Raw genomic sequence first — 25,945 nt, forward strand, 5'->3', positions numbered from 1 at the left:
ATCTCATCTACACCTGTCTGTTCATTTAGCACATTTGTGGGAGTACACTTACCATTTATTAGCCCTAAAGTAACTGTTAGCAGATAAGATTCATTAAATTTAGATTTTTCTGACTTCAGACCTCAAAAGTTTGGGAAAGTTACATAAAAATAAAGAAATGTCCATAGATTAGTTATCTTAACCTAATCAATGTCTTCCTTTGTAGAAGCTACTGTATTAAGGGTAATACAGAAATCAGCTGATCTTTTTATCTATTATTTCATACTGAAATTCTAAGTATTGATGAAGCAATCCTATGGATTAAGTTAATTTTGGTAGAGTATTTAGATCTGTAGGGTTTGTTTGGTGTTTCTTTGTCTTGCTTCTATGAACAAGTGAAATCAAACCACCAACTCTATGCTTAGAGCAAAACAAACATGAAGTATCATGAAGATTATGAATTCCTTAAATGTGAAAGCGTTCCCTGTGAGGTATACCTGGCTCTCATGGAGACAAAGACCTCTGTTTCACATTGCAACCAAAGACCTTATATCTTAGTCTGGGTTCAATAGATTCTCTGGTAGCCTATTATAACAGATACATTATTTCTTTTTATTTATTTGAAAAACTTAAAACAATATTTTACTCTCTCCCAGTATTTTCAAAACACTCTGAAATGGACAAGCATTGAAGTAATTTCATTTTTTTTTAAATTTGGGTTTGCGAACAAGATCAAATTGATATATTTTATATATAAAGTAATATGGTGCAGAAGTATATTGGAATTTAAAAATTAACCCCAATTTCCTATAGGATTAGGAGGATTCAAATAATTACTTATCTTAGTACATTAGTATTTTTGAAATTTTGTGAAGTTTTTAAATAGCTGCTGACCTCCTAATTTTTAAATGGAAAATCAAGTAAATTTCTCCTATGCTGGGTTAGGAACAGTACAGTGTTCTTTCCTAGAAAATATTGTGTAAAAATCATCACTTTAAGTTTCTCTGCCTTTATTTTTCCATCAGATTAAATTTTTTTCATACTTTGATAAAAGACATAAAATGTTATTCAAAATACTTTTTACTTATGCATGCTATAAATGGGATGGAATTAAATGCTTAATAGATAAGAAAAAGAAAGACTGATGAAATCTGCCTCATATGATTTATGAGAATCTGCAGGGAATTGTAGCTCATACTTCATCTGCATAAATAATCTTGAGAGACTACAATGCCTTTATAATAAGTTAACTCCTAAGTTACTTTCCACTATGCTAAACACATATCATTTAAACACATTGAGTTTTCTTTCAGTTAGCATCTACCAGTCTAGACCAATTCTCATTAAGGTTATAACTTTCTTTCCTTTATTAGAGCACTAAGGAGACTTTAATAAGCAAGCACATGGACAAAGATTGAAGGTCTTGGCATAAATTACCCTGACTTGTTTGAGAAGAAAACAAATACCTGGCCTTCATCAAAACCACTGTATGTAAGGCAGTGGGGGGTGCACTAGTTGTTTTATACACACTAAGAAACCTAGCTCTCATCCCTGTCTTCAGCTCGAAGGACTGTGATCCATAGAAAATGAGGTCAGTGAAACTCACTAGCTGGGAAAAAGAAAAACCTGTAAATAAACAGTACACGGTTGTATAGAGTCGATTTTCATCTACTCAGCTTACACTCAGCTTCCCTGATATGCCCATATTGAATTAGGTTCTCCTATAGTCTTGTATTTATCTCAATATGTTTTAATTCCCTATTTGTCTATATGCACATATGGGTAAGTCAAAAATTGTTTTTTTTTTCATTCATGGATGAGACAAAATATCATGGCTAATCTTTGTATTTCTGACTCTGCTGTAATGAAAATGATATATTTACATTATGTACTATTAAAATATAATAAAGATTTATACTTCCGTTCTAGTTAATTCTGGCATGCAACTGCAGGAATCAGCATTTTAATATCATCCAATATACTTCTTTCATACTCACTAAAAAAACTATTTTCAAAGAAAAGTCTTGACCAATTTTTGTTTTGTGAACAATGAATTCCTCTGAATACCATACATCCTTCAGAAATCAATTGAGTAAGAATTCACAAATCTCAATGGAACAACAACAAAAAAAAACCAAAAAAATTCTTCTGCTTAGTAATTTCCTGGGCAAATTTTCAGGCTATTTGGGTGAACCTATTTAGAAATATAGTCAAAGTACCAATCTGTTCAGCTTCATCTTTCAACTGAGTCTATAAATCAGCTCCTGAGATGTAATGGCAATTTTGACAGTGGAACCACAGGACTTCCTAGAACCCTACCCCTCTGAAGTCACTATTCTAGTAAAATTATTATGGAAATAGGAACCTGGAGTCAATACCAGTTCACCAGAATTTTACTTGATGTGACAGATTAGCATCTGACAGTTTCCTTGTTTTGCTGATTACTCAAAACCATTATTCTTCCTACCACTGACCCTCTTTCACACTTTTGTTTGAAATGTTCCCAAATGTGAAAAACACTTTTAATTAAAACCTATAAAGTATTATTAGAAAGGATGATGCAAATGCAAACATATTAACAAATATGTACATATATCTAAAGGACAGGAAGTTTCTGACTAAGTCACATAGCTAAATTGATGGGTATTTACATAAAGTGCGTTAGGACTCACTTCCTTCTTTCATTCTTGATAAGAATGATCTTGATGAGTCTGACATTGGGTCTGTTTTGGGGATTTCCAATAATGAGTCCACAGAATTTTGAAAAATAAGGAAAACTGGAAAGTTTCAGCCCAATTGCAGTAAGTTATGGAAGATTCCTAGCACTGCTTGTAAGACAGATCATTTTCCTCTGGTAAAAAATACCTTTATGTCATGGTTGTGTATTATTTTGGCTCTAGTATATAGTACAGTTCTCTCAGTCTGCCAGAAGTTAACAGCTTGTGGACTAAGTACCCAAATACTGCAAACAATCTTATTTCTAGTGAAAATTACGTTTTAGGGTCCAAATGAAAATAAATAGGAAGCCATTTTGAAAATCTGTGCTTTAATATTGTTTTATGAACTACTAGTTGGTTTGAGGAGCCTTGTATGTTAAAGGCAATCAACTGCATTTGATTTTGATGAATTACGAATATTTGGTGTTAGCTAAAGTGTTGATGTATGCATATGAGAGTACATGGATTATTTTTCCTTTTTGACCTTGTAACTTTTACGTTAGAAAATCAGGTACCAATTCAGAACAGAGAGAAAATGATAATGCTTTCTAGTTAAATGACTCTTGGCATGCTTTTTGATAGCTAGATATATCCATATTTATATGTACGTATGCATGAAAACAATGAATAATTTATTGCCTCCATGAATATGTATTTTGTGCGTATATTCTTTTCAGACAAGGATTACTTTAGATGTGAACAATAACAGATAAAATAAAGAATTGCTATAGGTTGGACTTTAAATGTCTTCTAAATGTCTACAATTTTTGAATCTTGGTGCTGTTGAAAGGCAGTGAAAACGTTGAGGAACTATACAACCTACTCTTGTCATGGGTTGCTTTCTCATATGTCCTAAGTGCCAGGAACAATTGATCATTGACTGGAAACTCCAAGATTGCAACAAAATGATCCTTACATATTTATAAGCTGGTTACCACAGATACATATTATAGTGATGGAAAATCAACATGCATCTCTTGCATTTAGATAGCTCATAGTTTAATATGACACATAGGTGAGAAGCACAATCATGTCAGTGATTAAAAATAACTATATGTGAATATAATTGTGAATCTTTAGCCATAGAAGGCTGTGTCAGAATTGAGAAGAATTGCCTGGCATCGGTGGCTCATGCCTGTAATCCTAGCTACTCAGGAGGCTGAGATCTGATGACTGTGGTTCAAAGCCAGCTTAGGCATTAAAGTCCATGAGATTCTTATCTCCAATAAACCAGCAGAAAACCAAAAGTGGTGCAGTGGCTCAAGTGATAGAGTGCTAGCTTTGAGTCAAAGAGTTGAGGGACAGCATCCAGGCCCAGAGTTCAAGCCCCGCAATCAACTAACAAAACAAAACATTGAGAAAAATTGTAGAAGAATCAAATTATGCATATTCATTTTTCTGTTTTTTGCTCATTTTTGTCTAGAAATATGAGGAAGTAAGGAATGAATAATGTGAACTTAGATGTCCATGTAATATATTATTACATTAGACTGGGAAGTATAATTAATTTTTGGTGATTCATTAATTATAAGTTTTACTTGTATTATCTTTCTTGGGTAAGTCTTAAACCTTCTCATATGTAGTTCACATTGTACTTTAACAAATTTTCTCAAGCAACTATTGTGAATATTTTGAAAATATTTAGTAAAATAAATTTCTCTGAAGTATTATTGTGTTTTGTTATGCTGCTTATGGAAATGGAATATAATCAGTGCTCTTTCTGTAATTTCTATATCTTTACATATAAGCCCTCTCTCTCTCTCTCTCCCTCTGTCTCTCTCTCTCCACACACAGAAATTATACCTATACTGGCTATTTACAATTTTTTTCTAGTTATGATTCCCTAGAATCACAAGTACTCATATTCTATTTATATTTTAATGGATCTTATAATAAATCTAGAGATGATGTAATATAAATGGGCAGAAATGCAGATTATTTGCAAATATTGTGCAGTTTTTTTGTGTGTGTATGTGTTAGTTCTAGGGCTTGAATCAGGGCATAGAGTCTGTGTCTGAGATTTTTGCTCAAGGTTAGCACTCTACCACTTGAGTTACAGCTTCACTTCTGTCTTTTTGTGGTTAATTGGAGATAAGATCTCACAGCCTTTCTTGCACTGCCTGGCTTTCAACCACATTTCTTAGATCTCAGTCTCTTGAGTTGATAGGATTATAAGCATGAGACATCACTACCTAGCTATGCCATTTTTTAAAATAAGGACTTGAGCATGCATGGATTTTATTACCCATTGTGGTCTAGGAACAAATTCTCCACAGACCTCAACAGATGACTATACTTTATTTTCTTTAAAAGGTATATGTACAACCATAAGAAATGCTTACATGTACAGCATATTTTATCTTGTATACTATTTGCATAGAAATATATTTCTAAAATATTAATTACTACTATAGAAAGGAGGTAATCAAAATTTTACTTTCTTCTTTTGTGCTCATACACTTTCTAAGTTCATGTCTGCTTTCTAAACTCACAAATTAGACATTTTAAATAAATTCAATGGAATATTGTTTAAAAAGTTACTTTCTTAAAAAAATTACTTACCCCAGTCCCAGAAGGTGACAAACATCATTTGAAATTTCTTTGGTCCAGTTCTCAGCACAGGCTACATGCCATTTGGCCTGGATTCTGAACTGCACCAGCCCATTGTTGCTCATTGTGCCATTGGAAAGACGCACTGCAGATTCAGAGAACAGTGGTAGTTTCTAAAGACTGGAAGGTGAATGCATTGATGTGTGGTCAATCAGAAGATATGCTATTTCCATTAGTTGATAGGAATGAGATCTATTGAAGAATATGCTGACTATACTTACTAGTGTATACAATAATAGTGTATTGTATATTTCAAAAAATGCTATGGAAGTAAGTTTCAAAGATTCTTACTGCAAAGGAAATCATAAATACCTGAAGTGACGGATAGGTCAATTAGTTTATTCGTTACTGTTGTACACATATATCATAAAATCTCTATACTCTTTCAGTATTTACAATTATGCTTATTTATAATACAAATTTTAAAATAATTAATCAACATCAGGACATGTAATAAAAATATCAGATTACACATGGGATCATTTTGACATAAGTTGGTAAAAGTAAATGAAGGCCTTAGGGTAACAGCAATGTTCTTAGTATTTAGAGTGTAGAAACTGATTATGCTTTCAATGTATGTACTTATTTGATTAGATATTGACTAATATGTAACATACAGTATCATATAATATCTATTATATATACACTTATAGATATATACATTAAATAATATATATACATTAAATATTTCCTAGAAGTAAAAATGAGATTTAGTAAAGAATGAATTCTCAAATTGTTATGGAAACCTGAAGGGGGGTAGGGGGCTACACTAAAAATAAGTAAGACAGAAGGAGTAAAATATATTAAAGAACCAAGAAAGACAAGGGCCAAGTCTCTGGAAGTCAGCTATAAATAAGTACCTGATGTCTACTGACATTCTAACATAAGCACAATACAGTCAATGGCTAATCTGAGTTGTACAAAAATGGCTACTTTGGGCTCTTACATCTTGTGTTATTTCGGTGATCAACCTGATGTTGGTTGTCCTAGACTTTTTGTTATTAAATGTATCTCCATTTAAACAAACAAAGAAATGAGCAGAAACACATGTTAAATTTTCTTCTAAATAGGTAGCACAGAACTGTTGGGATCACTGTGAGATGTTCACACTCCACAACTTCAGATGCATTGTAATAAACACACACTTAGAATCTAAGAAATAGTGGTTAAAATAATATGAACATAAAAATAAGATTTACCACAATGTGCTTCATCTGAGCCATCCTTACAATGTGGCTGACCATCACAGAGGTTCACAAGTGGAACACATTCTCCATTTTCACACTGAAAAGTGTCATCTTTGCAGGGCTCTACGGGGAAAGAAGATTATTTTATAGGATAAAGAAATAATGATTTGGGAATGTTCATTCCATTTCACTCCATTTGAACATCAGCCCTTTCTAAAGTACATGGTTGAACAGGCTTTGATATTGAAAACTGTGTTCTTGGTTACTCAGAAGGCTTCAGAAACAGAATCAAAGTCAGACATATAGCTTTAAAAAATTGTAGATAGAACTTCAGTCATATTCTTTGCAGAAGGATTCAAGGAAGTTCCAAGATGCCTATTGGTCTTTGAGTACATATATCCTCAATTTTTTTGTTACTGCCTCTTCAGCAAATTACCCCACTTCAAATGAACAAGCAAGTTACAGCCACTATAATGCTCCTCAAGCATCATCATCCAACTGATGCTTCCAGATGTTTATTAGATAACAATGTGGATGCTGTCTTTTGTGGAAGCAGTCAGGTCATATAGGAAATAGTGCATTCAGCTGAAGCAGGGTCAGGCAATGCTGAGTAATCACGTAGTAATGGAAACTACAGTGGAAACTACAGTAGAAGGTATGCAAAAGGAAGTCAAGGATGGAGCTCTGAATAAGTACTGTCGGAACATGAGAATGTAATTATTTGTTAAACATTAAGTATGAATGCATGTTAAATCATTGATATGCCTCAAAAATAGGCATAAAACTTAAATACAGATTTGACAGAATAAAAAAGCTCTTTTTAAAAAAGCATTATTTCAAAAAATATTTTAAAATGTAAATTTATTAGTTGATGGGAATTTTCGTGATTATAAAATAACTTTTGATCCAGGTGCTGGTGGCTTCCCTGTAATCCTAGCCACTCAGGATACTGAGATTTGAGGATTGCAGTTCAAAGCCAGCCTGTGTAGGAAAGTCCATGAGAATCTTATCTCCAATTAACTACCAGAAAACTAGAAGTGGAACTATGGCTCAAGTGTTAGAACTCTAGCCTTGAGCTGAAGAGCTCAGGGACAGTGCCCAGGCTCAGAGTTCAAGCCCCACAACTTTCAAAAAAGGCCAAAAAACAAACAAAACCCCACCTTTAAAAATTTTTGTTTTACTTGAAATCATACTTTAGTTTTATGAACTAAAGACAAATTTTACAATAAGACAAATTTTACTCATGTAAATTTGAACAGTGGTTGAATACTCTAGCACCATTTGCCTTTTATCTAAGCCATTTTGGACATTTTGTAATTTTTTTGTACAAATAAATTGGTCTGAGTTTAAATACTCAGTGCACTTGACTGTTAAATGAAAGTAAGTACTTCTTTTTCATCTTAAGTGTATCAAAGTCGGTTTTTCTCTGTAAACTTTTATAATACCATGAGACAAATAAGTTACATATCTCTATAATATTGTTAGGGAAGTACTTGTAAATGTAATTATTTGGTTCATGAACACATTTTGAATCAGATTACTGAGATGACAAATGGACAGAGATAATTATATTTTGTTTCTCAGTCAAGAATTAATATTTTAATGGAAAGAATTATTCTGTCTTTAGAAATACTCCTTTTATTTTCTAATAGGAAATAAGAAGATTTAAAAATAGCAACACATAAAATCTATTTACAATTCTATCATAAATCTATATTTTAACACATATATATTTATTTTAAAACCTCACAGCACTAATTCCATGACCATAATTATATATTTTAATATTATCATAGAATATTAGTCATCATAGTTTGAAAATATTCATGATTTCATAGTTTATTAAAATCATTGGGTAAAATTAGGTCTAGACAATAATTTAATCATAGATAAAGTTATCGATAATCTTATTCTTGTTAATGTAGTCAGGCTATGTTTAATTAGAAAATCATAAGTTAGAAAAAATGGATAACCATACATACATTACTGAAACTAGATCTTTGTCTCTTGCTCTGCATTGATATCAATTTCAAATAGATTAGAGACTGGACTATGAGACCTGTAAATCTGAAACTACTACAGGAAAACACTGGAACATATAGACATAGGCAATAACTTCTTAAACAGAATTTGAATAGTCCAGCAAATGAGAAGAGAAGGGATTGACAAATGTCTTGCATCCAACTAAAAGCCTCTATACAGCAAAGAAAATAGTTTCAGGACTGAAGATACAGCCTTCAGAATGGCATAAAAATCTTTGCCAGCTATACATTTGGCAAGGGATTAATAACCAGGATAAAGAGAGAGCTCAAAAAAATCATCTCCCCAAATCCTAACAACTTATCTTAAGCAAGGGGCAAATGAACACAAAAAATTCCAAAAGGAATTTGAATAGCCAATAAATGTTTGAAGAAGTAACATTTTGCCCTGAAGGGTAATGAAAATGACATGGAGATTTTATACCATTCTGGTTAGAATGGCTATCATCAAGAACAGCAAATGCTGGAAAAGTATGTGTGTGTGTGTGTGTGTGTGTGTGTGTGTGTGTGTTTGTGCGAGCATGTGCACGCATGTGTGTATGTCTGTGTGTGTGTGTGAGAGAGAGAGAGAGGGGAGAGAGAGAGTATCCTTATACACAGCTGATGGCAATGTGAGTGAACATAACTACTATGAAAAGCTGTATGTATGTATCTTGGAAATATGAAAATAGAACTATTATGCAATTCACCCACCAATACCAGTCTTAGACATATATCTGAGAAAATGTAAGCCATGATACAAAAGTATTCACAAAAGCTAAGCAATATGAAAACAGCTAGACTCTCTTCTTCTGATGAATAGATAAATAAAATGTGTATATGTGTGTATGACTACAAGGAATGACTACAAGGAAATAGTTCAGATACAGTGCCCAAGTTCCAAGTTCAAGCCCCAAGAATGCTCTACCTCTCCAAATAGTACAGTTTCAGGAAAGTGGGTGAAACTGGATATTATCACTTTGAGTGAAGCCATGTTCAGCAGGATAAAGATTGAATGTTTTACATCTATCTATCTATCTATCTATCTATCTATCTATCTATCTATCTATCTATCTATCTATCTATCTATCTACCTACCTACCTACCTACCTATATTAATTGAGGTAATTTGTATTTGGGGGGAGAGGAAAAGAGAATGAGAGAGTGATGGATAAAAAGTATTGCTTCTAAGTAAAAATGTATTGCTTCTAAAATAAGTTATGCAATAAACAGGTAAAGGGGATGGGAGAAAACAATAAAGGCGGATAATATGATTAGTTACAATGTATGCACATGAGACAAAGTACTTCATATCTCTGAGGGATAGCATGCATTTTACCAAGAAATGAGAGAAATGAAAGTAGATCCTGCTTAAAGGTGGGTGTCTTTGAAAGGAGGAAGTGATTAGAGAGAGTGAGGGAAGAGAAATAGAGTGTGGACAAAGTACTTGACATACATGTATGAAAATTGAACCATGGAGTCTGTTGAAATTGTTTTAAGAAAGGGATAGGTGGACGGAGGGAGGGTGATGGAGGAGGGTTTGACCAAATATATTTGGAAACTCATAATGAAACCTTCTTATACAATGGATATATGCTAGTACAGATGTTAGAAAGAAAGAAAATCACATATTAATTAAATATGATAAGTTTAAATATGAAAATTATAAACCACTGTTGGGCTTTAGCCAAAAGTATTAGGATTATACCCTAATATCTCATACTCATAAGTCCAGAAAATATAAACTGTTTCAAAAGATTGATGAATTAGAGAAAATAATGTTCAATGAGACAAAGTGACCATTACTGCTCAATAGAAATTATAAGATCTAAGTAGATGCATAAATAAGCTGTTTTTAAATTTTCTTTGAATGCATAGACTTGCTTTGGCTTCCATGGAATTTAAAATCCATCAAGAAAGGTTCAACACAACTGTCTAACTCTCTCTGGACTCTTAAATATAATTTCTGGTAGTTTTATGCCAACGGTAAGCGAGAGAAAAAGAAATATTGCTAAGAAGTGAATTTCCCTTTCTTCTTTTTATGAAGTCTCTGGTAGCTGTGCTTCATGTAGTCAACATAAAAAGCTTGTTTTTAAATAGACCTGGATTTGTCTCTGAGGCACATGCCTGGAGGAGGGCTCAAAACCCTTAAGTGTATTCAGCTACTCCTTCCGAGTTAGCTCATACTACTGAGCTCAATGTATCAGAAAAGAGCAATGAGAGTATATTTGTAGATATCTCTTAATAAATACTTATTATATCTTCTATTTCAATGAAAATGGGATCAAATGAAATGGGGTAAAGGAATATATAAAAGTATGCTACATAATTATATTTTAGTTGAATACTTTCAAAGCTGTCCCTAAAGTATATCAGATACATCTATCTCAAGTACAAGAGATAAATGCTAAAACCAGTGTATGATGTCCCTTTTGCACATGCTTTCTACAAGTGTCTCCGAAGTAGAGCACCAGCATAAATAAATCTATGGGCCCAGCCTCACTTCCCAGTGCCAGCTCAGTTCTCCCCGAAGTCCAAGTCCCTTTTCAAACTTTTAGTCTAAGAAATTTTGACAAGGACTGTGCTGATGGAAGCTGGTTCTGTTTATTTGCCACTACTCAGCCACCGCTATGCCAGGTCCAGGCAGAATGTGAACTCACACTGCCAGCAGATTCAGCGCACAGTGATGATGCATCGCACAGTGATGATGCATCACACAGTGATGCTCATGGAGACTCCATCCCTGCTGCAATCAAAGGTTTCTTCTCGAATTACTGAAGAGGATTGGGTTACAGAAGGTGACAGAGAATGAATAGGGTTGAAATAGATAACTGGAAAGTATGGCAACAGGGTAAGGAAACTTGTTGAAAATGTCTTTGGAAAGGGTGGTGGTCAAGGAAAGTGACAGGGAATGATTGATTGAAAGACATGTATGCATGCATGAAAATATCAGAATGAAATCTTCCTTGTATAGCTAATGTAAGATAATGTATTATATTCTACAAGTATTATAAAATGATTATTTTAAATCAAATGGTGAAACAAAATAAAAATGTTTCAGAGGAGACCCTAAAACAACAGATAAAATGCTCGTAGAAAATTTTTATTATTATGAAATAAGCAATCACAAAATTACTAAGGGATGAGATTATTGACTAAACTCCAGATTTAACTCGAGTTAAATTTTAACACACACATACATATGTGAACATGTACACACTTGTGTGCACGTACACAGAACAGACCATAATTTTGTTTTATGTTGTTCTTGTTAATGGATAAAGTAAAAAATACAGGTAAGGAGGGTGAGTATCCAGTGAATATCAGCATTACATTCCTTCACTATAGTTGTTTTATCCCAGATGTCTCTAATAAGTTGGTTATTTCATGACATTAAACTCTTTGATTGGATATTACTGGCATTCCCACAGATCACCTGCTTTTCTCCCAGCTGTCCCCTGAATGTGACCTTGGTGATAGAATGGGTTCTTCCTTACATAGTTGAGGTAGCCAAGTGACCATCTTTAAAGTGAGCATAATTCAAGGCCCTTTGAACACCAGAGAGGTGCAAGTAGATCTATGAAGAAGCATGTTGGATCAATACTTACTCTGACAAAAACTCAGGTCACAATTACATAGATATAAAGCAGAAAAATCTTTAAGATGAGGAAGAATGCATATAATAGAAGCCCAGTATATATTTATTTTTCTAAATCGATGATGTGATCTGTAACGTTCTTACCTGGCATCCCCAAATGATACCCTGTAGTGAAGTTTGCTTTAAATCCTTTTCTAGTCAAACTGTTGTCAGTGATGAACAAGACGGCCATCTTATTTGAGGTGGAGAACACATCCTTCACTGGCCCTGGCCCTGTATACACGGCTGCTCCAAAGGAAAATTAATTCTCAGTAAGACCTTTAAATCTAGAAGACCAGCATAGCCTTTAGCTCATATCAATTCTCTAGGAAAAGCATGTTCATCATGAAGCAGCCATAAGAAGTGTTCATAGTCTCTTGGATTTTAGATGCTACTTCTATAAAGCCAACTTGTTTATTGAGCTCTTCAATATTAGTCAAGGTTCTGCAGCTCTATAACTTAATAAAGTGTTAATCATAATATTATCTGGATTAGCACTTCTACTGTGCAAGGTTCATATTATTTCAAAGAAATGACTGCTTCCTTTTAAAGACCTTTAAGAATAAATGTGGGTAAGAATTTTTCTTACTCTTTTTTCCAAATGTATTAACTGATGTGTTATTAATTAATTAATGTACTAATTAATTTTCCAAATGTATTAATGTTGCTTTCAAGTGAAATCATCAAACCAATTTGAAGAGTGGATTAAAGACAGATAGTACAAACCTTAATAGTAATTTTTAAACTATTTTTCATGCATTCTCTTCTTGTGGGGCTTGCATAGACACTCTTTACTGATAATACTTCAGCTAATAAAGTATACTGTCATGTTTTAATTGCTTTGTATATTACAAGCAATGAAAATAATTCAATTTAGAAAGGAATTCCTATCCACAAGAGCTCAAGGAAAATGGTATTTGTCACCAATGCCAACAAACTGCAATTGAAGGTTAAAATCCTGCTAGTGTTTTTGTTTTGCTAGTTGTAGAAGTGTTCAATCTCTTGTCTTGTATTCTATCCACCCATGTCTTGAGCTAGCCAGTCTTCACAGTAGGAAGACAACAGACTTACCTAGGAGCGAAGACTCATCTTCTGCACCATCTCTGATTTCAACTACATCTACCACATTTTCTAAGTCAAACTCTTGAAAATGGACTTGTATGTTCTTTCCTTTTTGTGCATTTAAATTCCAGACACCTTAGAAATAATCAGTAGTAAATTTAATTTGCAATACATTTCTTTGTATCTCATTTAAGTCTTCACTTTCTGAAAAACTGCACATCACTTTTAAGCATTTTTTCCATTTCATAAAAAATCAAGATTTCATATTGTATAAGAAAGGTATTTGTTTGGCCAAGAATATGTTTAGAAAGTAAAAGTTCAAACTTGAAATAATTTACCATGGGTGCATACTTTTATATAAGATGTAACACTAGAATAAAATATCACAACTTTCAATTGAATCCAACAGCATAAAACTTACGAATAACAAAAAAGCTAATATTCTATTTCAATAGAGTTAATTAGAGAATCAAGACATAGTTCTGGGCTCCTTGTTTATAGATTAAGGACCCTCCATGAATTCCTGAATGAATGTTTCTGTCTTTATTTTAATGGCTTAAATATTTTTGTAATCATGACAATTTATCTGAATCCTTGTTAAATTCTGGCCTTTTAAAATTTATTTCAGTGCCTAAACATGTTTAGTATTTGAGCAAATTAATTAATTAACAAATTTATCAGAATTGCTGTTATTTATTTATTTTTCGTTGGTCGTGGGGCCTGAACTCTGGGCCTGGGTGCTGTCCCTCGGCTCTTCAGCTACCCCTTGAGCCATAGTACCACTTCTGGCTTTTTCTGCTTACTCGTGGCGCTGAGGAATCAAACCTATTCATTCAAGGGAAGCACTCTACCGCTGAGCTACCTTCCCAGCCCCTGAATTTCTGTTTTGATATCATAGTGTTGTATGAATTCCTACTTAATTCAAATGACATTCTTTTTAAAATGTTCAAAGAAGTAGAGATAATAATCTGTTTCTCCATAAAATTGGAATTTGCTGAATGATCGCTTATTTATTTATTAGATCAGGTAAATCCCTATAATGTCATCCATTTGCCTTTGAAAGTGGGACTTGCTCATCTCTAGATCACTGCAAGAAGAAAAGTTGGCATTGTTGTTGTTGTTGGTAATGGGGTTTGAACTCTGGGCTTAGGTGCTATCCTTGAGTTCTTCAGCTCAAGACTAGCACTCTTAACACTTGAGCCACAGTGCCACTTCCGGTTTTTCTAGTGGTTTATTGGACATAAGAGTCTCACGGACTTTCCTGCCCTGGCTAGCTTTGAACCATGATCCTGAGATCTCAGCCTCCTGAGTAGCTAGGATTACAGGCGTGAGCCAAGAGTGCCCGGCTAAAAGTTGACATTTTCTAACTCATTTTTTACAACCATTGGGATGTTTCTTACACTGGTAGAATTCCCTATCCGGGTTAGTAGCCTTAACCAGGTATGGTCATGGGAAGGACTTGTTTCTATTTAAGTCTACTGATGTGCAAGCTTAGTAAGATGCGCTAGAGGCTTGTTTTGCACCTTTAATACAATCTCTATAGTGAGTTTCTCATGTTAGTCAGATTGGTGGAGACACAGCACTTGTACAGTCTTTGCTAACTAGTCTTTCTCAGTGTAGGTATTATAACATTCCTTTTGTTATTTCCTTCTTCATAGTTGGCCTAAAAAAAAAACATCACTGTGGTATCTGCGTTATTGACTGCTATATTTGCAAAAGGAATACTAACTGCCTTTTTACATTTTAAGCTTTCCATTCACTTTGTTCTATAAATTACAGACTATGTATAAACACCATAACACTGTGTACATAAGCTAGAGGAGTATGACATAAACTGGCTGTCTTATGATTATATTCAATTATTTCATTTGGAATCATAATAATAGCAATTACCTTAAAGAACTATTAAATTGTGAGAATTGGCAGAAATAGTATATTTTGAGGAATTACTTTGCCTACTGTAATATTTTTATTTTTATTGCTAACAAGTTAGCAATAATTTTGATTCTTGTTATATTAAAAATATTACAGGTATACACAGTAAATGTGTTCATGTTTGACAACTTTGTTCTCTATTTTGATATTTTATAGGAGGACATATTCTTGATATGTACATTGGGGGGTAGGAACTGGGAAATGAATGACTTACAGAAAGCCTGATTAGGATAGTTGTTTGGAAAGTTTGGAGAACTGAATGTTGTGTTTGGTTCCCACAGTTCAAAAGGTCCTCCACAGTCCGCTGAAAAGGAAAGAACGTTGTTTAGAGACCCAATGTTTATTTTAGAGACATAATATCATATGCCAGCAAATTTGTCACTTGTAATTATAGTGGTTAGAATGCTGGGTTTTCACAGTGAGTGTGTTTGTGAGTATGTATATATATTTTGAATTTGGATGAATACTCTACTGAGGTTTGAACTCAGGGTCACGTGCTTACAATGCATGCTTCTACCACTTGAGCTATGCTCCTAGCCCCTTTGTCTCTGGTTATTTTTGACATATGGTCTCATTTTATGACTAAGCCATCATGGACCACAATCATCCTGTTTACACTTCCTTCCATAGCTAGTATTATAGATGCCTGTCACCACATCCAACTTTTTCTATTGAGATAAAGTCTTACAGACTTTTAACGTAGGTAGCCTTGGAATTCTGTCTACTGAGTAGCTAGGACTACACATAAGAGCTACTGACTCCAGGCTGGAATACTAGTTTTGACAGATCAATGTTAGGCTTTGTATAAGAGAAAATTCCACAATTTAAGATTGGAACAAATAAAAGCTAATGAATCACTTTACTCAAGAGCTTTTTAAAATACTTAGATTTTTTTTTATTGCTTTTGCGACTCTCGAAGGAAGCATGATAGTGTGTAGCACTAATGAAAGTTATTTGAGTGAACATCTTTTATAAGTATGCGTCATGAAATAAATATTGAATCTATGCTGGAGATAAACTTATTTATAGAAGAAATTGTAGACCAAACACTTTTCTTTCAGAGGTGCTAGTAAAAAACTAATCCAGAATTGTTCTCTTTCTTTACCCTCTCTTCTTTCTGAAGTATTAGGGGAAACTTCATTGGTCTTCATAGTGAAGTATTCGATAGTCAGATAAAGGAGACTAACTGAATCTCCCTCCACTTACTTACCAATTCCCCTGGACTGACTGGCAACTGGAATTTCCAGGAATCAAGTTAGGACTGTCAGAGCTTAATGCAAATATATTACCAAAATAATCATAAACCTTCTAATAAAGGCTATTATACTGTAGGTACATTAACTCCATGATATTTTAATATATTATAACTTTCTCCTTTATTATAAATTTTAAAGTAACATGAATTTATCACTACTTTAAATATCTTTATTCTAAGTGTTTACTGTTAACATATTAAAATCGTATCACATTAAAATAATCTAATCTGAAAAATACATGCACATATTTTTTCCTGTTAGTAAAAGTAGAGTTGCTGTGAAATTATGGGAAGGGTAATTATGTATCTATATTCATGGGAATGCCTTAAGTCTTGCTCCTTTTCTAAAGTACTATCTACTTTATTTACTCTGATCACTAAAATCCATGCTACTAGGCTAACTTTGTATTATAGGACTTACAAAATTGTATTTTGTAATGTTTATAATAGGCCACTTGAGAGATCATTATTCTGACTTACTCATACTGGCCTGCTCTGTGAGGTGGTAAAATGTGCTCTTATACTCCTTCCTCAAATAAGCCAGTCCAGACCCAGATGAACTTATACAACTTATACAATAAATACACTTAAAATATACCATCATTTACAGAGGATTTCCATGTGAATTGTTTTTATCTGGGGAGAAATGGACTCAAATTGTATAAAGGGCTGGTTGAGTACTTAGGATTTGTTTGTCCTGTACAGAGCATAGATGTTAAGAAGTTTTTTTTTTGAGTTCTAAAAACTAAAGATAACTTGTAAAAAGTACCTATGCATTACCTAAAATTGTCAGTACTGGTTCTCTAAAAATCCTTGTGGATTAGAACACTGGTATTATTGCTCTTTTGAATTCAGATAATCTGAAGTTTGGAGATATTCAGTTATTTGATTATGCCATTGATATTTACCTAAGACCAACAGCAATGACCTCACACAGTTAATCCCAAACTCTCCAAAGTACTGTACTGTCTCACATTGACCTGATTAAACCAAAGCATTGTCTCTATTGGGACCAAGCTAATGGAGATTTTTGACTGAGTCTTAGTAAGTGGTACTTAATAGAAGTATGGCAAAAACAAGGAAGGCAGGAAGAAACATGGGTGAAAATATTGGCAAGTAAGGTAAATGAGAGATCAATCTGAAATGAAAAAGTTAATGTCTAAAGAATGCTGCAGAAAGTAATTGAAATAATAGTAATTTAGGAACACAGGAAACTTCTCTACAAAAGACTAAGGATGTGGTTTATTACATGACTAAATGCAGTGGGAAATATGAAGAAAGATGGGTTATAATACTTAAACTTGAAGTACATATGACGCAGTTAATTTGAGTAATTCCCAGCTGCCAATTAGTGTTCCCATCGGAACACTGAGGTAGGTGAAGTGTGATTGGAAGGGCAAAAGCAAGACTGAAGAGTGAGGACTGGGCAAAGCCAAACTGACTCTTCCACAAATTTAGCCATGATAAACTAAGTGTGTGTGTGTGTGTGTGTGCACATGTGCATGCACATGCATGCATGAGTGTATGTGGGTGCATATGTGTGAGACAATGATTCTCAATATTCAAATAGGGAAATATAAAAATTTTAAACTGCCAAATGGTGTTTTGAGGATGCATTAAATTTTCACCTATCTGAGCACTTCATGCGATATAAAGAAAGATTAAGGATAAGACTTTAATAATATAACTCACAACCAAAACAAAAAGATTGCTAAGTGGTACTGTTAAGTCTGTTTAGGAGGGCAGTTTACTTAATATCTCTCCTCTAAGCAGAGATCTTGGGAATTCATTCCTTTTAAATGCTTAAGAAGTGCATTGTAAAGTGCATTTGAATGATAAGTTCATATCAAATAACTGTCCCATAAGAAGTGAAATTAGAAGCCCTTTCCACCATTCTAAACATGATGACACTATTTATATTAACGATGACATTGCTCTTCTTGAGATTTAGCACGTTTCTTAGCAGAAGGCCCAAAGACTCATGCAAAGGGATGGCAGAAATCACAGTCACGCTGTGTCATCAGATAAGTCAGGACCACTCAGGAAAAGAAAGTAAGTAGCTTGTCTACTGAAAAGAATTCTACCCATTCAGAGTGGTAAGTGCTTATGTTTTTCTTTTTCTGAGAGCTAGTCTCTCAAAAGCTGTACTCCAGTTAATTTCTGACTATGCCAATAGGGATTTTCACAGCACACACTATGCAAATAATATGCAGCGGTTTGCAAAATAGCTGTCAAGGATGAATAATTTTCTTCAAGCGTGTCATTTTAAATCCATGATTAAGCTGCTGAAGACCAGGACATATAAGTCAGTGAGATGCCTTTACTGTGGGGTGGAATAAAGAAGTATTGTATTCACTTACAGAAAGAGGGCTTAAGTTAAAAATACCCAGGGCAAAGCACAAAAATTGAGCATATAGTTACAAGCAAAAATAGGTTTGGGATTGGTGCTCTCATGTAAATGCAATAATAATGGAATCTGAGAAATGGCTGAGTATGTTAAAATGGTTAGCTTCAAAATATGCAATTAATGTTTAATATCCTAGTAATAAATGACAAATCATTTTTATACTAGAGATTATACTTTAAAAGTTTAGGTTATAATATAAAGTGAAATCATCTATGAAGAGTATTGTATTCAGCTTATGAAAAAAAAATTTTAATTGCGAAAATAGCTTATGAAAATTTGTATTTCCACTAAAAAGTTATTGTAACCACTCATGATGTAACTAACCATTTTGCATTACAATTTTGATACTTTTTATTCTTTGTGTCCTGAATTTCATTATTATTCGTAGAAATCAAACCAATAATAATTAAAAAAGTCAGGCTTCATGATGTAAAGATAAAATAAGTTAAATTTAAATAAAATAGTTAAAAATTGTTAACTAAGGAATTTAAGAATATAGTTGATGTGGAAATTATGTTTGACTATTAAATCAAATAAGTGGTACAGAATGATGATATACTGAAATGGTCATTTCTTGCAGGAGACAGCAAGGTCTTACCTTATTTCTGTGTGAAAAATTTGTTACTGAGTTCTCAGTATAATGTCATGTATATTATACTTTTCAAGTTAACCTTATTTTGTATTTGGAAGTAGAAAATGGCTGAAATTATGACTAGATTGAGAAAAAAGACATGTATATAGTGAATATGGAAATGATTAAATATATATCTTTATCTAACCTACTTTTTCTTAATTCATTTTAACAGCCTCAGAAATAAGTTCAAGACCCCAAAATGTGGATTTCCTTTTGTACATGTCTATACTTTTTAGTAGTTATCTCATTGTTAGAAGGTAAAATCAAATGAGGTCTGTGTAATAGAATGTATGCTTTCATAAAGTGTTTTCAGCATAGCCTCCATATTTAAATAAATGCATTCCAATGTCATGGGCAGACAGCGGCAGAAGCAGGAAGTGATTCATGTCACAGAACAGAATTCCTTTAGCTATGAAACTGAACTTACATTCCTCCAACTAGTCACAGTGTTTATTCCTAAAAATGATGCTAGAGACTAAACTGTATTATTCATTTACTTGTCAGGGATTATTTTCTTACTTAAATGTTCTCTAAAGAGTGGAAATAAGGCTATTACCCAGCCAACTATGGTTTTATTTTTGCTTAAACAAATCAGTGATTTGGAACTAAAAAAAAACAAAAAACAAAAAACAACTCTGTTCGAATAAGACTGTCACTGAACCAATAGAAAATAGCATTAGAATAAAATTATTCAGGATGTGTTTGATGGTAATTAACATTTTCTACTATGCTAAATATTGCCTTGAAGTGTATCATTTGGCAAGTGGAACAAATTTACTCTGGGTAGATTCTATGTCTGTATTCTAAAATCAGATCAGTTATTATACCATTATAATTTTTCTAATGCTAAAATATGCAGGCATACTACATACTTCTATGACATCAGGGAATTAATTATCCTTTTTCCTTCTGGCTAGAATTGATATAATGTTAATATAGGTCATGCAGATAAATATGTAACATGGAAACCATATTTAAAGTTTATTTGCGTATATGATACTATATTCAAAAGTCATCTCAAATATTTTATTTTAGGTTATCAGATTTTGCTATGTTTTAAACATAGAGCATATAAAGTTACATTATTTAACCTTAAGAATAGACTATTTGTTGACAAATACAGTGACAGACAAAAAAAAAGCATTGAGAGAATCTATTTTTTGGTATGACCATAATATTTTTTTATTTTTTTGACAGTTGTGGGGATTGAACTCTGGGTCTGGGCGCTGCCCTCAGCTCTTCAGCTCAAGGTCATTGCTTTACCACGTGAGCCACAGAGCCACTTCCGGCTTATGTGATACTGAGGAAATGAACTCAACCCAGCGCCTCATGCATGTAAGGCAAGGACTCTCAGCCCCCATAATATTGAATTAGGAAAATATTGCTATTATTTTGTCTGTAGAGAGTATTTTTCAATTAGCATTGATTGTTAAGGGCTTTGAATATGTATTTTTTGTAAAAAATATTGTGTATAATAAACAGTGAATCTACACAGAATGAAGTAAGCCAATTATTTTTAAATATGACAAAGCACAAACTATTGAATCCATATTAGCATTTTCTTCTACTCATCATCATTTTTGAACTTTCTGGTGCCAAAATTGTGTTTGCCAAAGATAGCTGTGTCAGCAAAAATAAATAGGCCAAAATAATAGAAGAGTTAAAGAGAGACTATTTAATCCATAGTAAATAATAACTATTACTTTTATGTGATATTAGCAGCCAGTCAAACCCTAGTGGAGCAAACATGATGACTAAGTTTGATCTCAGGAAACTAACTTCTTATTCTTGTCTAGCATGAACAAATCTCTGGGTTCAATATCCAGCACACAAAAAGAAAAATATCATATCTTATTAGAATGTTATAGCCAGACTTATCACACAAGGATTCTTGGTTCTAGTCCACTTTTTTTTTAACTTTCTGAATGTCATTGTTGTTTATGACTTTTCTCACATAGTAGGCACAGATTATCTATTGATTTAGATGCTTATCTGTTACTACTTTGTACATCAAATTTTATTGCTACATTTCATTTTTGTCCTGCAGTGCTCTATACATAGTAGATATTTATAAGATATTTTTGCTTAATGATGATGCTAGTGAGAGACAGTGGCAATTTAATATATTATATCATTGTCAATGTTTTCTTCTTCTCTTTTTCTTCTGTTAATTCCCATTAGTCTGAAAGTAATGTGAAGTGGCTGTCTCCTTTGACCCGGATATGATGAACAGTAATGAGTTTTCTTTGAAATGTCAGATTTCCAATTTGACTTGAAAGCATAGATAGACTTAGGCTGTACTTTGTATTTTTGAGGTAAAAATATCCCCTAAGGCTAAAAATCCTAATTAATACTCAGCTCCAAAATATTAGCGGCTTCATAAAGAAAATATATTGTAAAACCTTAGAAAGACATCATTTCAGAACAAAAATCTATTGTGTGAAGTAGATGTGTATGCTAAAATATATTATTAAGTTATCCTCAAAGCAAGTTCAGGGGCTGAAGGCTTAATAGAACCGTGAGATCTTAAAATCACTCCTTGAGAAAGTCATCATAGCTAAATCAATAGGTTAAATCTGAAGATTATGGTTTCAAACTAATTTTGGAGGAAAAGTCTGTCCAAATTTATCTCCAATTAACCAGCCTAAAGCTGAAAGGGAAGCTGTAGGTCAAGGGGTGTGGCACCACACTTGAGTGAAAAAATCAAGCGAGGACAGGAGACCCTAACTTCCAGTTCCAGTACCAGAAAAATAAATAAATAAAGGGAAACTGAGAAGTATAAGGCCCTTCTTTATGACCACCAGCCATTTACCATGGTCAGTAGAATATTATTTCATATTTTAGGGAAGCTAAAATGCAACTCAGCTACTTCATTTTAAAACTGAGAAGGACGCTTATGTGATCATAACTATTATCCACAGCTGAGGCATTTAAGATTTTTTTCTGAATTTATATGTAATATCATAGTTTTTGAGTCTCCATTTTACTTACGGCTCTTCTTTATTCTTAAATTTTAGTCTTTGATGTTCATTGACAAAACAATTGTGTTTGGATAGCAAAGTAACCCAAAGCAAAATCTATCTTGTATTATTAATGTTTTAATGGAAGGTACTTACTAGGGAGCTCTGGTGGAGAAGTTGGGACCAAAGTTGGTTCTGGATGAACACTCTCATTGCATATCCCATATGTTAGGTTAATGTCATCCAAAGCTATATCACTCAGAAATGGATTTTTAATAGCATTAAAAGTAACCTGAAATTCAAAGATATGTGTAAAATAATTCCATTCTAGTCTTTTGTGTTCTAATAACCTCTCACATGACAATAGGACAATCTGCAAATATGTCATGATCAATAACTAGATTCTGAAATATTTATGGATCATGTTTTTTAAAATTCTTATGAGCACTCTAGCTTTCTTCTACTGTGTACTGACTCATATACTTAATTCATATCTACGTTCAGAGTTAGACCATCTTGTTCTGGTTTCTGTTTCTCTTCCTTTCCATTTAATAATATTGTTATTCTATCATATTCTGTCATGTCATCTGGTGGTAGACAGATTTCTCACTGATTTCTTCCCCTAAAAATAGTAAAGATTCAGGTAGCTCTTTTTGTTTTTAAAGCATACCAGCTAAAAAGGGAAGAAACACTGATGAGATTATTATGAGAGGGAAAATAAGAGGACAAGCGATAACTATTGTCGTAAGTTGACCATGTGCAGCCAGCTGGTCCTACCTAGCCACTGCTCAGCTAAGGTAATGGGATGGGGATTAGTATGAGGTGCTGATGCTGGGGCACAGAACCAGACTTGGGAAATCTCATCTGTGTAAGAGGTTGCAAAGTAGGCTCAAAGAAACAATGGGTAGTTTTGGTCACCCTTTTCTGCAATCTCCCTTTTGTAGAAGAGACACATGAGCAGAATGATTGCTGAATGCACTACCTGCTATATTAGCAACATGGTATCATTGTCTTACCTGAATTTTCAATACTAGAGTACATCGTACATCTGCTTGTCCATTCATTCACTCTATCTATCTCAGGGGCATTTTCCAAATAAGTCCTATTCCTTTGTGTCATAGAACAGCAAATCAGATTTCAAAATGAGATAATAATTATTGAAGATTTCACAATATTGTTCCAAATGTAAAGTACAAATACCATAGTCCTCACTAACCATTAGGTAATCTATTATAAAACCAAAGGGTACCTGAAATTGTAGATAATATGGAGACAATGTGTATTATAATTTCCCCATATTGTGTAAATTAACCTATGAGGAAGCTTATAAAGTTTGGCACAGTAACTGATTAACGATAATAATATGATAAAGTAGAAAAATTGCAAGACTATAGTTGAATAAAATTATCTAAAGCTTACAAATTATTGTTTCTGGAATTTTCCATGAATACTTTATGACTGATGTTGAACATGTGTAATTGAAACATGGAAAATGACAGTAGGCATAACCTGGGACTACTGCAGTGTTTGTAGAACTTGGTGCTTATTCTGCTTATTGAGCTAACTACACAATAATTGAATCAAGTTCAAGTATTTTACAAAAGGTGTTCAGTGAACTAAACCAAATTTGGCTACTGAAATTCTTGTTTCCTTGCTTCTGCCATTGTACTGTTCCCACACTCTTACTTGAACTATCAATGGGCAAACAAAATTGGAAGAGTTTATGTAAAAATATAAATTCAAAAGGAAGAGAATTTTTTTAAAAAGAGGAAATAAAGGGAAATACACAGACAGAAAGAATAGAAATGAGAGCCTTTTGAATATTACCTAGCTTACTTACAACTTGCCACAAAGAAAACAGAAGCCTTTGATACTGACAGTGTCTATCTAAACATACTTCTTGTTTGAAATTATGCAATTAGAGCCCTGTTGATTTGATTAAACAGATAAGCTATACAATCCTATATTTTAATTGCGAAAACCCTCCAGGAAGCGAATATAGTAAGCTGTTAGCTGAAAAACTAATTGATCTTAATGTGAAATAAATGATCAGAGACTTCCCAATAATACAGCTCATAGAACCTGTTTTTCAAGGAAATGTATGGAGTGGAAGCCAGAATGGGGTAAGTTGGTGTGTATAGATGGCCTTTGATGTTTTTGTAGGAAAAGATGACTCACAGGAAAAGTACAGGGAACTTGTGGAAAGTAGCAAGCCCCAGTTTTGATGTGAAGATGAGAAGATGTAGTTGGCCAGTGTCAGAAAGATGCTGAACAAGTCCATGAGTAAATAGAAGTAAAAGTGCCAGTCATAAAAAGTAAGTAGATTAGAAAGATGCAGAAAGAGGTTTGTCTATTCTCAGAAATATATAATTTTTTTCACCCTATCCCGGCAAATTGTGTATGTAAAATGACCAGAAGGAAGAATATATCACAAAGTATTTTACAAACCTTAAATTCTACTGTTTCATTTAATGTTACTTGTCCATAATTCCAGTTTTCACCATAATTCCCCTCTTTTTGGAAAATGGTCTTCTCCAGGTTTTCGCCACTGGTGATATTAATGCTTAATCTATACACATTTACACCATACATAAAATACCTAGTTTGGAAATAAGCAGAAATGTTTGGAGTTCTATTTCATTATAGCTAATGTATTTTAATTTCTTCTAAATCCTGTACTGACTTTGAAACTTGCCCCTTGGGAAGTTATTGAAATAGGGAAGAGAGCATATAAGAACTTTACTGCTTTACCAAATAAAAAAGTCATATTGCATGAATTAAAATATTGTGCAACATCTTAATGAAATATGAGCCTAAAACATTGAGAAAGCTAATACTACCATTAAATAAAGCCACATTTAAAATGAGTTACACCAGAAATGAACAGAAACCCACCAGAAACTAAGGCAGACTGGTTCCAAAGTAGGCTTCAAGGGGAGGCTTAAAAGTCCAACTCGTTCTCTTCTCCCTCCTTGAAAAGTTGGTGTTGAAATATAAAATCCTATTTAAAAAAAGTGAAAGTTGTCATGGCTTAAGTCTTATTAATTTTTTTTGTTGTGTGAGCAATATTATTTGATGGGAAAATAATACATATGGTAGGAAGATTAGCAAACACTTTTATACAGTGTAGAAGACAATAGAATTGAATTCGGAAAGCATTAAGTAGGTTTTTTTGGTTATTTCTTAAATTGTTTTTAAGTCATTGTAAAAGAGTTGCCATTTAACGAAGCAGGTTCTGAATACAGTATTTCTTGATCAATGTCAGCCCCTTTCAATATTCTTACCCTTCCCTCCTGTACTTATCTCTTTCTTCACTCTTTAGGAAAATCACTTCACAAACCTGCCCTTCCCATTTTAGTTTCTTTTTCCTGAGTTCAAGACCTTTTACTTTTTTTTCTTTTTTGTATATATTTTTATGGTAAAAATACTGTACAGAGGGGTTACAGCTACATGAGTAAGTCATGAGTACATTTCCTCTCCAGCATTGTTACCTCCTCCTTTTATTTTCCCTTACCATGCCTTCTCTTCTCACCTCCCCAACTCC

General features: G+C 33.4%; 1 protein-coding gene across 1 annotated transcript in view; it reads right to left on the bottom strand.

The window, feature by feature from the left end:
* Positions 1-25,945, bottom strand: part of Tmprss15 (transmembrane protease, serine 15) — a 92,380-nt gene that overhangs the window by 25,742 nt on the left and 40,693 nt on the right. Inside the window, exons 11-18 of the mRNA XM_013031018.1 lie at positions 25,297-25,402; positions 24,850-25,000; positions 22,558-22,693; positions 15,360-15,449; positions 13,220-13,345; positions 12,254-12,394; positions 6,506-6,616; positions 5,259-5,391 (exon numbers count right to left, since the gene is read on the bottom strand). Of these exons, the coding sequence (XP_012886472.1) occupies positions 5,259-5,391; positions 6,506-6,616; positions 12,254-12,394; positions 13,220-13,345; positions 15,360-15,449; positions 22,558-22,693; positions 24,850-25,000; positions 25,297-25,402 (994 nt within the window). The remainder of the gene's footprint in view (positions 1-5,258; positions 5,392-6,505; positions 6,617-12,253; positions 12,395-13,219; positions 13,346-15,359; positions 15,450-22,557; positions 22,694-24,849; positions 25,001-25,296; positions 25,403-25,945) is intronic.

The sequence above is a fragment of the Dipodomys ordii genome, unplaced genomic scaffold (assembly GCF_000151885.1).
Source record: "Dipodomys ordii isolate 6190 unplaced genomic scaffold, Dord_2.0 Scaffold136, whole genome shotgun sequence".
NCBI classification, from domain to species: Eukaryota; Metazoa; Chordata; class Mammalia; order Rodentia; family Heteromyidae; genus Dipodomys; species Dipodomys ordii.